The sequence below is a fragment of the Fundulus heteroclitus genome, chromosome 3 (assembly GCF_011125445.2).
Source record: "Fundulus heteroclitus isolate FHET01 chromosome 3, MU-UCD_Fhet_4.1, whole genome shotgun sequence".
NCBI classification, from domain to species: domain Eukaryota; kingdom Metazoa; phylum Chordata; class Actinopteri; order Cyprinodontiformes; family Fundulidae; genus Fundulus; species Fundulus heteroclitus.
This window is the reverse complement of record NC_046363.1, coordinates 35,814,282-35,829,120: the sequence shown is the minus strand read 5'-3', so window position 1 is coordinate 35,829,120 and position 14,839 is coordinate 35,814,282. Positions and strand designations below refer to the sequence as shown.

The following is a 14,839-nucleotide window of genomic DNA, read 5'->3' as shown; positions in this document are numbered from 1 at the left end:
TTCTTGTCACTCTCCTATGCCGGCCAGACTCTCAGACTCTGGTTCTGTCTGTTCTCTCGTTTCCGCTGTCATCCTTAGTTTTCACAACGCTGTTCGCTCACTGATGTTCTCTAAGAAACATCTGAGGTCGTTACAGAACAGCTGCATCTTTTCAGTGATAACACACAACACGGCTAACAATTTTCTTACTACTTATGTGACTTTTGAGGGCTGTAATGGATTTTGTCAACGGGTTTCAGAGTAAATAGAGCTGAATCCAAAAACCTGCCATACTTTTCAGATTCCTATTTTATTTTTCCTTCCACTTCACAGCTATGCGCTACTTTGTGTTCATCTAATATCCAAGCTAATATATATTGATGTTTGTCATCATAACAACACAATGTTTGAGAAAAAAAGTATGTACTTATTTGTTTCACTAAATAATAAGTCTTCCAAAAGACTCAGCTTTACCAGAATTATCTTTTATTTTGTCCCACTGACCTGTTGCCAATTAGCCTAATTAGCAAGTAAATGCTTCACATGATTATTTAATACTGCTTTTTAAAACATTTACTCACAAAGCTTTTATTCTATTTCTTCCTGAAAACAAATTCAAAACAGTACGCTAAATATATCCCCCCCCCCCTTTTTTTTTTGTAAAGGTAGGATCATTACGAGGTTTTAGTTTCTTAAAAACAGCATCATAATTGTAAATGAAAGCGATGTCTTTGCAGGTTACAGCGTTCTCTTAGCATTCTTGCTTCGACGGTTAGCGGAGGCGGAGTGAGAAGGCGTGTGTGCGTGGTTTACCCATCGGGTCCAGAGGCAGGAGGTTTGATGTGAGGATGGAGCTAGTAGGATGGGTGGTGGTGGGTTGGGTGGTGGGAGTGGGAGGAGTGGTAGGGACCGTGGTAGTGGTTGACACATTCTCTACAGACAGACAGGGAATGGGATGGCACAGACATACACAAACACTATTATCTACAGCATGCGGAAACATTTAAACACGGTTAACACAGCACGTTCTAAACGACAGGGGATGTTCTGAATGTAAATATTAAATGAGTTAATGGATGCTCCTCTGTCTGCGGACAAAAGTCTGAAAGACTCTTGCGAGATAGACAACATTACAGACTGATCATGCAGCATCGGAAGACATGTACATTTTTACGAGGTAAATCCCTGAAACCTGAACACATTTAATGTCACATTCTGTGTGTCCTGCACTATCCAAACAGAAGAGTTGAAATAAGTGTTAATAAGACTCTTTCAGCATTTACCGTTGGTAGGAGTTTTATCAACATGCCACACCTTGCCCACTCACATTTGCCCACTCACCTTGAAAAATGTTTCAAAAAAGCATCAGAATGTGACGGCATCTCTCGTCCACACCTCGCTTCACATGATCCCACAGATTGTCGGACAGATTTACTTCTGAACTCTTGACTCATTTAAAAACCTTTTGTGTTTTGCTGTTGAGGCCATTGGTTTGGTATTATCCTTGGACTCACGAGGATGTTGAAAGATTAACTCCCTCTTAATCCCAAGCTTTCTAGCACACTCCTGAGGGTTTTCGGTGAAAACTGGACAGAACGTCAAGCTGTTCCAAAATGTATCCACCTTCAGAGAAATCTCAGGTCCAACTGAATAAAAGTCACTCCCACAGCACAATGCTGCCATCATTGGTGATTCATAGTATGGTAAATGGACCGAACTTATATAGCGCTTTTCCAGTCATGTTGACCACCCAAAGCGCTGTACACTATAGCCACATTCACCCAGTCGCTCTCACTAACGCACACACATTTATACACCGAGACGCAGCTCGGTAGGCAACTTGGGGTTAAGTGCCTTGCCCAGGGGCACATCGACATGTGGCAGGGGGAAGCTGGAATCAAACCCACAACTCTCAGATTGCCAGACGACTACTCAACCCACCAAGCCACAGTCGCCCCTAGTAAGGTTTTGAGAGATTTTGGCTTGGCCCGTATGTTTTCTTTCAAAGAAAGGCTTTTGTCGTATAAGTTTACTCCTTAGTCCAAACATATTGAGAATACAGGTATAAAAAAAAATCCCTGCAGCTTCCCCGACCAGTTCCTGTCTTGTTTTAACAATGTTAAAGAAAATGTTTAGTTTTTGTACTGCTGCTGCTGTCTTATATAATCTCGAATTATTCAAGACCACCTTCCTTGTGTCATGGTAAAAGACACAGGGCATCATTTATTTGCCATCCTAGTAATGCCGAGAACTTTATTCTTATTGTACCCTGCTCTTGAATGGTGCCTTTTACAATTAGGCCATTTTGATCATTCACAACCTCTCTGAGAACCTTTGTTAATGGAAGCAAATGAGCGATTGCCAGGAAAGCCCTCATGGGACTCCAAAATCTTATTACAGGGTGATCAGATTCACTGTAATTACTTGCAGGTGCAACCTCAGGGGGAATGAATACCATCAAATTAAATTTGTTTTATACGTGTCTTTGTTTTTTTTTTTATGTCAGAAGAGCCTTGCCATTTATCAGGGGTCTGCACACTTTTGAGATCAACTGTATATCTAATAGTCACCCTGGAATAAGATAATGAATTTCAAATTGGTATATTGTCACACATAGTTGCTGAGGAAATGATTACTCCAATTCAAAAATACTTTATTAACCTCAAAGGGAAATTAGATGCTTGTGGATTTGTGTTATGGGGGATTATCCAACGAGCTGTTGTTGTCGATGGTTATGACTTTTGGCAGGAAGGACCTCCTGTAGCGTTCGGTCTTACAGCAGATGTGGAGAAGCCTCTGACTGAAGACTCTGTGTTGTTGTACGACAGTCAGATAAGGAGGATGCTCATGGATGCCCATAATGTTTTTCATTTTATGAAGAATCCTTCTTTGCAGAACCATCTCCAGAGGTTCTAGATGGGTCCCCAGAACAGAGCTGGCCTTCTTTAGCAGCTTGTTGAGCTTATTTAAGTCAGTTGCTCTGATGCTGCTACCCCAACAGATGATGGCAGAGGAGATCAAACTCTCCACACCATCTTATTGAAGATCTCCAGCACCGTTCCTAAAAACACTGAAGGACTTTAGCTTCCTCAGGAAGCTAAAGTCTGCTCTGTCTCTTCTTGTGGACAGTTTCACAGTTGCATCTCCGGTCCAGTTTGTTGTCCAGGTGAACACTGAGGTAGTTATACTCCTCCACCACCTCCACTTTTTCTCCCAGGATGGTAACAGTGTCATATTATTCCTGTTTCTCCTAAAATCTACAATCATATCCCTTGTTTTATTCACATTCAGGATGAGATGATTCTTGTCACACTATGCAACAAAGCAGTCTACCAACTCCCTGGGGTGCAGCTTCCCGTCCAACTGTGATGCACCCAACGACTGCAAAGTCATCTGAGCATTTCTGCAGATAACAGGAATCTTATTTGTAGATGTTTTCCTTTTCCTTTCTCAAGCTGCCACAAAATAATAAAAAGGTCTGCAGCATTTCAGGGTGGAAATAATTTCTAACAGGTTGGGAGAGCAGCCAAGTGGGACGTCAACACCCCCTTTGAAAAGCTCCATGCTCTGTTTTTTAATAACAAGGAGCTCATACAAAGTGCTGAAAAAAACTTCAGCTTTATCACACAAATCAGAAAAGTTTTGTTTCATAAAGTACTGGTATTTGGAATATTTCATAATTTCATCCATGGAAGGCTTTTGGCCCAAAATATCAGGTTTTGTTTCATTGGACACAATGATGGAAGATCCTATCCAGTCCAGGTATATGGGAAATACACACGGTTGTCACCACATGTAGAACATAAGCAGTATTTCCACATCTTGTGTGTTCTTGTCAGCCTTTAGGGAGTCTCACTGACTATTTGTCCTGCATTGTTATCAATTTGTAGCCATATCCAGTTTTTTGTTATGTAGCTGTTTTCCCATTTCCTCCAATTTCCGTGATCCACTGTATTTATTTACCTACTGATGCAGACTTCTCTACCTAAAATAGTAATGTCTTCAAATGTGATACATTTCTGGCCGTCTATTCAACCATCTGAATGGGTGAAAGCAGAACTTTACAATAAAAAGGACAGGCTTAAATGGTTGATGATAATTTACCTAACAGACTGGTATTAACCCACAAGTCAACTGGAATATATTGGGATTGAATTTGTGATCACTGACGCATTTTCCAAGCTTCAGTGGAAGCAGAGAAAGTCTTTGACAGATGCACACTCGGTGGAGCAGTGCCATGCGGGGAACTGTCTCATTTGATGCTGAACAATAGCTTGGATCCTGACACCATCCTCCAAATCAATGGCGAAAACACAATGGCGAATGGAGAGGTAGAAAGAGACAAGTTCATATTGCTGTTAAACGAAAAATAATGGCTGACAAGAGCTGAGAGGGGAATGAATACGCGGGTGAGGATGTGTGTGTGTGTGTGTGTGTGTGTTCGTGTTTGTGAGTGCACGGTCCTCAGCACTGCTGAAGTCTGAAAAATGAACGTCTTCATCAAAGAATCTCGAAAACAAGCTGCAAGGTAGAGCTTTTTTTTTTTTCAAAAAAAGATTTTGCCACTCACACAGCTCATTCAAGCTCATTGTGGTTACACAACAACGCATAACCCCCCCCCCCCCCCCCACACACACACATATACACACTCTTGCACACATGCAAGGATGCTGCCCTTTCTGCTCAGGAGTAATTTATTGGTAAGTATTCCTTTGTCTCGTCTCCCTATTTCTCCCACTGGCCCTGAGATCATCAATCTCTTTTTGCACTCTTCTTATGTCAGCACTATACTTCCCTCCCTCCTGCTTCGTTTTTTTTTTCTTCCAAGGCTAGCCTTTTGTCTTTCTCCCTTTGAAATAAGTATGTGATGCATTCTATAAAAAGACTAAACTAAAAGATATATTAAAAAAAAAATTGTTATCCAGAAATGACAAAATTGCATGCACACAGCGGTGAAAATCCATTTGTCCTGTTTCCGATTTCTTCTCTTTTCACCAAAACGTACTGTCAGACAAAGATAACGTGAGTGAATAGAAAAGAAGCAGTTTTAAAATGTGTTGAGAAAAAAAAGCCATAAAACAATCTACCAAGCCCTATGTGTTGAATCATGAATTAACTGTGATCAGCTACGTTGTTTGGTTTAATTCTCTCGCCACACCCGGTCCTGATTAATGCTTGACCCATAAGACCAAGAAATCCCTTAAACATAAATTGTCTGACATTATGAACAATGCTAAAAGATCTGCGACACGTCATGCAGATCATCACTGTCAACATTTAAGACGAGATGAGAAACAAAGTGATGGACATCTATCAGTCTGGGAAGAGTTATGAAGCCATTTCTGAGTCTTTGGGAAGACAGTGGACCAGAGAGAAATGATCCACTAATGGTGAAAACATGGAACAGTGGTAAACCGTACAAGGAGGGGATGACCATCCAAAGTTACTCCAAAAGCACACCGACGACTCATTCAGGAGGTAACAAAATAACTCAGAATAGCATCTACAGCCCTGCAGACCTCACTTGCCTCAGTTAAGGTCCACTGTAGACAGAAAAAAAACAAAAACGAAACACCTCGACCCATTTCAGATTTCCCCAGTCAGATCTTGATGGAAAAGGGCAGAGTGCCTTCTCTGGTGTCGGGGAGGAAGTCCTGCCCCAAATGGAGGAGTTTAAGTATCTCTGGGTGTTGTTCAGGAATGAGGGAAAGATGGAACGGGAGATTGACAGGCAGATTGGTGCTGTGTCAGCAGCGAAGTGGATGCTGTACCGGTCTGTTGTGGTGAAGAGAGAGCTTAGTCAAAAGGCGAAGCTCACGGTTTACCGGTTAATCTACGTTGCCACTCTCATCTTTGGTCATGAGATTTGGGTCGTGATCAAAAGAACGAAATTGTGGATACAGGTGGCCAAAATGGGTTTTCTCCGTAGGGCAGGGGTGTCAAACTCATTTCTACATGGGGCCACTTTGGCATCATGAAGTCATTAAAAGGGCCGGTTGCACGTGTATAGATGACACTTTTGATTTCATAATTTCATTTCAGCTTACATAGAAATATAAAAAAGCCCCGTTACATAGAAGTAGGACCTTTAGGCCCAGTTTATACAGTTCATCTGAAAGAAAAAAAAAACTTGACCTTAAACTCTCATCATTCTGCATGACCTTTCCGCTTATTGTACATTTCTGGGTTGTTTTAACATGTGGGAAAATTACATCTAGTGGCAGGATACTGTTACTACATAGTTACCAAAATCAACATTCGCTACAGGAGGCAAAGTTTTAGCCACTTTATACAATTTAAAAGGATATATGCCTCTAATTTATGACATGATATGCCTTATTATGGCTCCTGAGGACCGGATAAATTGCCTTAACGAGCGGGATTCGGCCCGCAGGCCTTGAGTTTGACACATGCCGTAGTGTGTCTGGGCTCTCCCTTAGAGATAGGGTGAGGAGCTCAGTCATCCGGGGAGGACTCAGAGTAGAGCCGCTGCTCCTCCACGTCGAGAGGAGCCAGTTGAGGTGGCTCGGGCATCTGGTCAGGATGCCTCCTGGACGCCTCCCTGGTGAGGTGTTCCGGGCACGTCCCACCGGGAGGAGGCCCAGGGGAAGACCCAGGACACGCTGGAGGGACTATGTTTCTCGGCTGGCCTGGGAACGCCTTGGGATTCCCCCTGAGGAGCTGGCCCAAGTGGCCGGGGAGAGGGACGTCTGGGCCTCCCTACTGAAGCTGCTACCCCCGCGACCCGACCCCGGATAAGCGGAAGAAGATGGATGGATCAGAAGTTTCTTTGGAGAAAAGTGGAACAGTAGGAATGTGGTGCATCGTATTATGTCAGGTGTAAAACTAACTCAAACAGCACCATAGTAATGGTCAAACATGTCGGTTGTAGTTTAATGGTCTGGGGCTGCTTTAGGATCTGGATGACTTGCCATAATTGATGGATCCATGAATCATGCTATTTACAAACAATCCTGAGGGAGAATGTCTGGTGATCAGTTTGTGATGTTCATATCATGCACATTTGGGTCATGAAGCAGTAAAACAGTCCAAATCACACCAGAAAGTCCACCTCCAAATGGCTCCAAAAAAGAAAGAAGATTGGGTTTTGGAGTAGTCTAGCAAGAATTTGTGCATAAATCCGGTTGCAATATTGTGGCATGAGTTAAACAGGATGTTCATGGTTGAAATTCCTCCAGTTTGGCTGAATTAAAACAGATCTTCAAAGAGGAGTTGGCCAACATCTTTCCACAATTACAAAATATTTAATGCCAATTATTACAAACGCTTGATGGCGGTGGTTGACCGAGGGTGGTACAATCAGTTATTTGAAATCATTGTTTCAAAAACTGTTTTTTTTAATTTATTTCTTTGGTTTCTTTTTGTCTGATATAGACATTTGTTTGATGATCTGAAACTTTTATTAAAAAACAGGAAAAGCAGAAGAAATCTACAAGGAGGCCAATACATTTTGTGGCACCGCGTGCCTTAATGCAGAGCTAAAGTACTCCATGTTTCCATGTGCTTTGAGCCTTTGGGATGAATATTATTATAGCTGGGGTCGCTGCTCTAATTAACTGCAAAATGATTAATGTCTTACCTTAATTTACTCACTTTTTCAACTTTTTCTAGCATCTCTTACTTCGTCTTTGTTCTCTCCAATCAACCATAACCTAGCCCCTCATTTGCACTCCATTCTCTGCCTAGCCTTCATTTGGCCGCCTCAGCCGGCTTCTCTAGTTTCTTTCCTCTATGGCTATGTTCCCTCGCCGCCGCTCTTCAGCTTAATTAAGGAGAATGCCATACAGCTGTCGTTCTCTTGGCCGATAGCATCCCTTCTTTTCCCCCCATCATATTGTTATTCATTAACACTATACGCCTGCCAATCAGACACACAGCCCACGTTATTTCCAGGGATGGGCGAGGCAGCACTTGCGATAATGACGTTGCTGCTTGTATCTCATTCTTGCAGAGGGGCACCAGCATGGATTCTTTCATGTTCAGCTTTCATGATTATAAGGGCCTTGCCCGGAGCGGTTCTTGTCTATCCAGTTGTCTATCAGTGAGCTGACTGTTAGATATTGGTGGAAGGTCCATGGCTGAGGGCAAGGAGGCCAACGCTGTTCGACTGAAGGCTCATTCAAAATTTACTCTGCCGTCAGGTGCATAGTCATGTGTGGAAAGAAGGCAGAACTGAAGACAAACGTGGCTCTGAGTTATCTCAGAGTCTGGCTCCGTCTGTCACTAGCCTCCAACCTTTTTAGTCTCTCTTCTCATTCTGTGCACTTTTAAAAGTCTCACTTCATTAAACGGAGGTCTGCGTTTTTCATTCCGATCATCTTGACAGCTCATTACAACAGTCAAGAAGACACCGACTAATCCCGGTTCACCTCTCTATCAACGCAACCTGTCCTTTTCATCTTCCTGTCATTCCACTTTGTTTTCAAAGAGTATTAGAAGAAAAGTATTAGTCCTTCTGTTCTTGTTGCTGTTCACTTCTCCCCGCTGGCCCGCAGAAATATCGCCACGTATGTAAGTGTGCTTCATATGTAAAAGATTGGTATATTTTCCCTCTCAGTCTTAGTCTACATGCATTTCTCTGTCCTTCTCCAATGCTCTGAAATTCAATCCTAATTGCTTTTACTGGCTTGGTAATTCATCTCGGTGCAGCGGCGCAGTTAAATTAGGTGAGGCAGCCCTTTGGACCTTGACAGACATGTGCATTTATATCGACAGTGCACTGGAAAACGTAATATGTCTTGAACTTTTTCACCTCATATTACAACTATGAACGCTTAATCTATAATTTTTTTTGGGGGGGGGGGTGGGGGGGGGGGGGCTTCATGTGATAGACCAACACAAACTAATGGACAATGAAGTGAAAGGAGATTAATGCATAGCTTTCACTGGGGTTTACAAATAAATACAGTCCCCTTTCATCTGATCCCTAAATAAAATCCGATCCATCCAGTAGATCTAGAAATTGTAAGAGAAAGAGGACCAGTGGTGGACATACTAGCTAGATCAGGGATAAGGTGGTGGAGACACTTAAAAAAGGGTTAAGTTAAGCAACATCTTAAGCTTTGGACATCTCCCCAAGCACTGTTCACTCGATATTCTGATAATTAAAAAAGTATAGCGCAACTGCTAGTGTATCAAGAGATGACTGCACAGATGGAAGAATCTGTGGTCAGTTTGGCGTGGGCCAAGTAGGGGACAGAGCAACACGTGCAAGACGTGTTCTGCTCAGAGCAGATTACATGCAAAACGCTTTGTGTAGAGGAAAGCCAACACCCTCAATACACCGTGTACAATGGCAGCATGATGCTGCGACGAGACGCAAACAATTATCGGAGCTGATGGGAGAATGAAATGGAGTCAAACGCATACCTAACAGAGGCGGCAAAAGACTTGAGACTGGGGGGAGAGGTTTTATGTTCTAACAGGGAAGATACCCTAAACATTCAGGCAGAGCTGGAAGGGTTTAGATCAAAGCATATTCATGTGCTAGAATGGCCTAGTCAAAGTTCAGACCCAATTGAGAAATAGTTGAAAGTCACAGCTGCTCTTCAGGCAGTCAGACTGAGCTTGAGCTATGTTGCAAAGACCAATAAGAATAATTAAACTTTCACTTCATTCCTATTTACTAATTTCTGTTGGTCTATCAAAAGAACAACAACAATCAAAACAGTAAGAAATTGGTTGGTTCTAATGTGAGGGAATGCGAAAGTCAGAAGGTCCTGCCTTCACTTAGAAATTTCCGTTAACAACTTCCCAGTGCTGGAGAAGGAATGAAACAACCAACAATAGAAACATACTTTGTGTCTGCTTCCAAGGAAGTTTTTTTTTTAACCTCTCGCTCAGTTCGGCCTTCACAAAAACTAAGTTGGTCTTCCTTACGTAAAGGGGCCAAGGCACCTGCACCAAGCCGCTTTTACCTTAGTTTTTGTTGGCAAATAACTGTCTACGTGAGCTATTTTCTATTTTGAACCTGCAACAATACTCTTTATTTTCCGCTGACTCATTTCAGATCTTCCAGCGCTCCCGCTCCGCTTTCACCTCCTCCCCCAGTGTGCTCTGGGATTCCCTCTGGGAAGGCTGGGAGCCAAGCGAACTGACATTTAGTTTATCTGACAAGCCGAGGTACTGAATTCTAACCTGCATTCGACCTCCATCGTCCTTCCTCTATAACTTTCGCTCCCTTCTTCGCTCTCTCTATCACTCCGTGCCTCGCTCGCTCCCCCTCATCCACTCATCCCCAAACTCCTCACACCTCTACGCTTATGCCTTTTTTCCCCCCCTCCACATAAGGAAACTGAAGTGCAGATGGACCTATAATAGGGGGCAAATGGGTGGCAAGGTGAGAAACAGTGGTGGTGTTCATGAAGTGAGGAGAGGAAGAGGAGGTTGAACAGGAGGTGCAAAAGAGGTGAGAACAGTGGGTAGAGCATAAAGACAGTTAGATGTTGAGGAAAAACATATGGAGAGCTTGAGTGTGTGCAGTGAAGCGGACAGGAGCGAGAGCAGTTCTAGGAAAAACACTGGAACAAAAATCAGCAGCCTCAACATAAAAAGCTTAGTCTTTTTTTCTGTCACAACAATCATTAACAATAAGTTGTTTTTTTTTTGCCATGAAAAGGGATATTCACAATTTAAAAGAAATTAAAAGACCATGAACTTAACAACGTGGGAAGTTAAAACTAAAAAAAAAAGAAAAAAGAAAGCACTCTCTGGGTAGGTGCTGGAGTTATAAATCATCCTAACATATTTTACAGCACAGAACGATATTTATTTTCCATATTGACTGATGAGCTTCATTTAATTCCCAGAGGCATTTCTCTAACACCTTATTAAATCATCCATGGTGGATTATTTGCACTGGCAGAGATGTATAGCTTACACTACACTCCAGTTTTATGCAGCGTTTAAACAGACACGCGCATACATCTCCGAGAACTTTAAAGGCTGAATGTAAGGGGAGATCCTTGCATGTTTCAAAAGAAAAGAATTAACACCATGTTTGCCTCATTATCTGCTGTGACATTTGTTCAAAACTCAAGAGCGGCGTTTCATATAATGGTGCGTGGCAACGGCCCTGATCTCTTTCAGATGAGCGTCTGAAGTGAAACAATCTGCCAGCGCGGTGAGTTGGTACTTTTTCTCTTAAGAACAGTAACACCGCTGCTGACGCAAAGCAGCAGCGTGAGGATTTAAGAAGCTGACTGATATAAATCTGCGGTGCATAACAGAGGCTCTGGAGATGGCTTTGTTTTTATGTGGATTTCTATGCTTCTTTTCACAAATGAGGGGACACGGAATGACTTGCAGACCACTAGCATGCAATAAATGGGTGAGAAAAGTGCTGTGAAAAAGTATTTGTTTAAATTTCTTGTATTTTTTTTCCCCACACTAAAATGTTTCGCATCATCTAACTAATTTAATTATCAGACAAACATAACCAAAGTAATTAGAAAAAGCTGCGTTCAAATGGGGCTCCCCAGTGGCCGGTTATTAGCAAAGTTGTATAGCAGCAATAAGGTTCTGGGTTCAAATCTGCAGTGTTTGTGTGTGTGTGTGTGTGTGTGTGTGTGTGTGTGTGTGTGTGTGTGAGAATGGTTCGTCCTGCGTGTCCCAATGTTGCTCCCTGATGGACTGGAAGACGGATGGATGATTTCATTTACCAAGGGGAAAAGGCTTTTCAAATAAACCTGGCTCAATGTGAAAAAGTGACCGCCCCTCACCTTATAAATGGGTGTGAAACCCATAAATTTTAAAGGATCGTTTACATCGCTGTGGACAAATTCAGGCCATCTTTGTAGAATAGTTTTGGAGCATGAAAGGCTTGAAGTCCGAACTTCACCTACGTCACTGCACAGCCTTAAGTTTTGTTTTTAAAGCAATTTAGATGTTTCTAAGACATTCTTTAATCGTTTTTCTGCTGCATAAAACCAGTGTGCTTGAGTTTAAGATCATGAACTTATGACTAGTCAATCTCCTTATGTATTTCTAGTAGAGAGCACAATACAAGGTTCTATTAACTACCGCAAGTCGCCCAAGTCATAAAGCAGCAAAGCAGCAAAGCAGCCACACTACCACCAACATGTTTGACTGTTGGGAAGATGTTCATATTATGAAATGCTGTGTTCTTTTTACCCCAGATGTAACGGCACATATATATCCTAAAATATTCCTCTTCTGTTCCTTCTCTCCACAGAATATTTACAAAAACACTGGGGATTAAGACATTTTAGGGAATGTAACAAAAAGGTTTCGAACTCTTTTTGGTCAGCGGCGCCTTAAAACTTACCCAAGGCTACTGTTTTCGCCAAGTCTATTTCTAATTAGTGAATCTTGAACACTGACTTTATCTTAGGCACGCATGCAGGCCTCCTGGAAGACCCCTCAGTGTGTTCTTGGAGTAATTTTGGTAGGCTGGCCTCCAGGGAAGTTTCACCACTGTTCCATGCTTTTTTTTTCTTCCTTTTGTCGATAATGGCAAATGGTTTTAAAAGGCTTTCCACACTGATGAATGAAAATAGCTTTTTTTCATCTGTTCTTGAATTTCTTTAGATTGGGGAAGGAAACATTGCTTTTAGGCATCCTTTTGTCAACTTCACACTATCAAACAGGTTCTGTTTAAATGATTTATTGATTCCATAATCTTTGCATAAGATAGTGGCAGACGAGTCAAGTCAAATTGAGCTTAGCTTTTGAAAAACTGTGGTAATTCCCAGTTAATTTATAATTTAACAAGGGGTTTGGTTATTTTGTTATTTATCTAATGTTTTCATAGGGCTAGGTATGTTTGCATATCTTTTATCCTTATAAATGAAATCATTTCAAAACTATATTTTAAATCTACTCAGGTTTTCTTTGTCTCAGCTTAATATTCATTAGTGATCTAAAAAAAACCTGAAGTGCAACATAAAAGCCAAAATAGGAGAAATCTTTACATGGGAGAATATTTTTTCATCACATGCTATTAGGACAGGCCTCAGAGACAAGCAAACAGAGAAGGATATGTCTTAAAAGGAGAGGACAGATACAGACACAGAGCTCCAACCTCCTAAGGACTGCACAAAGAAAGAAAAACAAGAAGCTAGTGGGCGGTATGTCACCTTTTATCTTGCCACTGCTACGACCCTAAAATACTCTCATTATTAGTGTCTCTGAAAGCTTGTACATCGGTGTGTACAGTACGTCTATGTGTGAGAGAAAAGTAGTATCAGTGTTATCGCTGGTGAGGGGTTGCTAACTAAAAGGAGGCCAAAATTGTACCATAACACATTTCTGTTCTGTGCAGTCGCCCTTTCTGCTTGTGATCTCCAGATCAGGTGCTGAACGCAATGACAGTAGCCTCCACCAGGGGGGTGGGGGTGCTCAGATCAAAAAGGAGCGAGCCTGCTGAGTGACGGCAACGTTCCCGCAATTAGGCGGGATCAAAAAACACGGCAGAATCTGGCCTCTAATGATGAGCTTGCATGGCAGTTTATCCACACTGCCGTACTCCCGTGAAAGAAAAATCCTGTGTTGTCCTTAAACCACAGCATGTTTAGTCCGTTCCACTATGTGCGGCTGACACAACACTATCCTACATCAGAAGCTTGTTTTTCCGATGCAACTCAAGCTCAGACAGAAAGTTTGCTAATTTGCCACAGTTGCTGACAAACAGAGGCGACAAGATATTCCTGAGAAGCTGAGATCTCCACTGTGATTCTCACTCAGCCATACTGTGGAACCGAACTGGGAAACTCTTACCGGAGAAAATGTCATCATGTGTTAAAGTTAGGAAACCCAGAAATTGTTTTAGAGTATGGAAGGAATCACAATAAGCCTTTTTTTTAAATTGTTATTATGAGAAGTGGTTTAGTCATTTTAAAACTGACTCTTCTGACATAACATGAAGCTTTTGAATCACAGCCCTAAAAACCACAAACACGCTTCCATGTGTGGATGACGACAGTCACTTCCTCTGACTGCACGCAGAAGACAGAGGTTTCTCCTCATCCACCATCATCCATCATATCTCCGCTGGAAAAAAGGGGGTTTCCCCGGGATTAGAAAACAATTGGAATCTTGGATTTAATAATAGGAACAACAAAATATGAGGGAAGACGTCCCAGCTAGAGCAAGCAGTCAATAGCCAGACCACTTAGGCAGCTGCAGGTCTTTCAGTAGGGTTTATCAGATAAAAAAAAATGGGTAGTTGATAAGCATTTTTGTTTATTTTTTTTATGAATCCACTGTCTGCAAAAAACAACTATCAGCGTAGGATAGAGTCAGATCAATCTCGATTTCAAAATGTCCCTCTTAAATGTTCTCCTACAAAATAAACAAAAAGCTTCAGCTGTAACTTTGTTTTTCTAAAAGTTTGAGCCAAATAAAAGAGATGCTGTTGGACTGCAGCTGGTGTCTGATTGTACAGTGCTCGTGTATTTTAACTCTCTTTCCGGCAAACACTTTTGTGGCATTAACTTGAAAGGACCTTCATGGGACCAAACCATGTGTTGCCAGAAAGGTTACAGCTGATGGGCCGATATAGTCTGAAATTGTAATGGAGTGAATTCTCACAAGCTAAAACACACAGCATCTACGTTTCCATTGACATCATTAATTGGAATAAAAACGTGTCACGTAAACATTATCGTAACATTGTGATCAGATTGAGCTAAATCCGAGTGGAATTGTATTCTGAATGAGATGAGTGGTTTATGCCGATTGACAATCTGATCGGCGTGCGTGCAAAAACTTGCCAGGATCAACTTATTCTGAATGTGGCCAGAGGACCTGAGTGAACATGTCCCTCTCACGTCAACGTGACGTATTTCTGCTTCGAGTGCCGGAAATGTGTCGGGAAGCA

The 14,839-nt window shown here is 42.0% G+C and overlaps 1 protein-coding gene across 4 annotated transcripts in view; it reads right to left on the bottom strand.

Moving 5' to 3' along the window:
• Nucleotides 1-14,839, bottom strand: part of cadm4 (cell adhesion molecule 4) — a 297,768-nt gene that overhangs the window by 11,480 nt on the left and 271,449 nt on the right. For 3 of the 4 annotated variants that reach the window (XM_036135284.1, XM_036135281.1, XM_036135282.1), the window contains exon 7: nt 793-912. The exons of the other annotated variant lie outside the window; for it this stretch is intronic. In XM_036135284.1, coding sequence (XP_035991177.1) covers nt 793-912 — 120 coding nt within the window. The remainder of the gene's footprint in view (nt 1-792; nt 913-14,839) is intronic. 4 annotated transcript variants of the gene reach the window in all.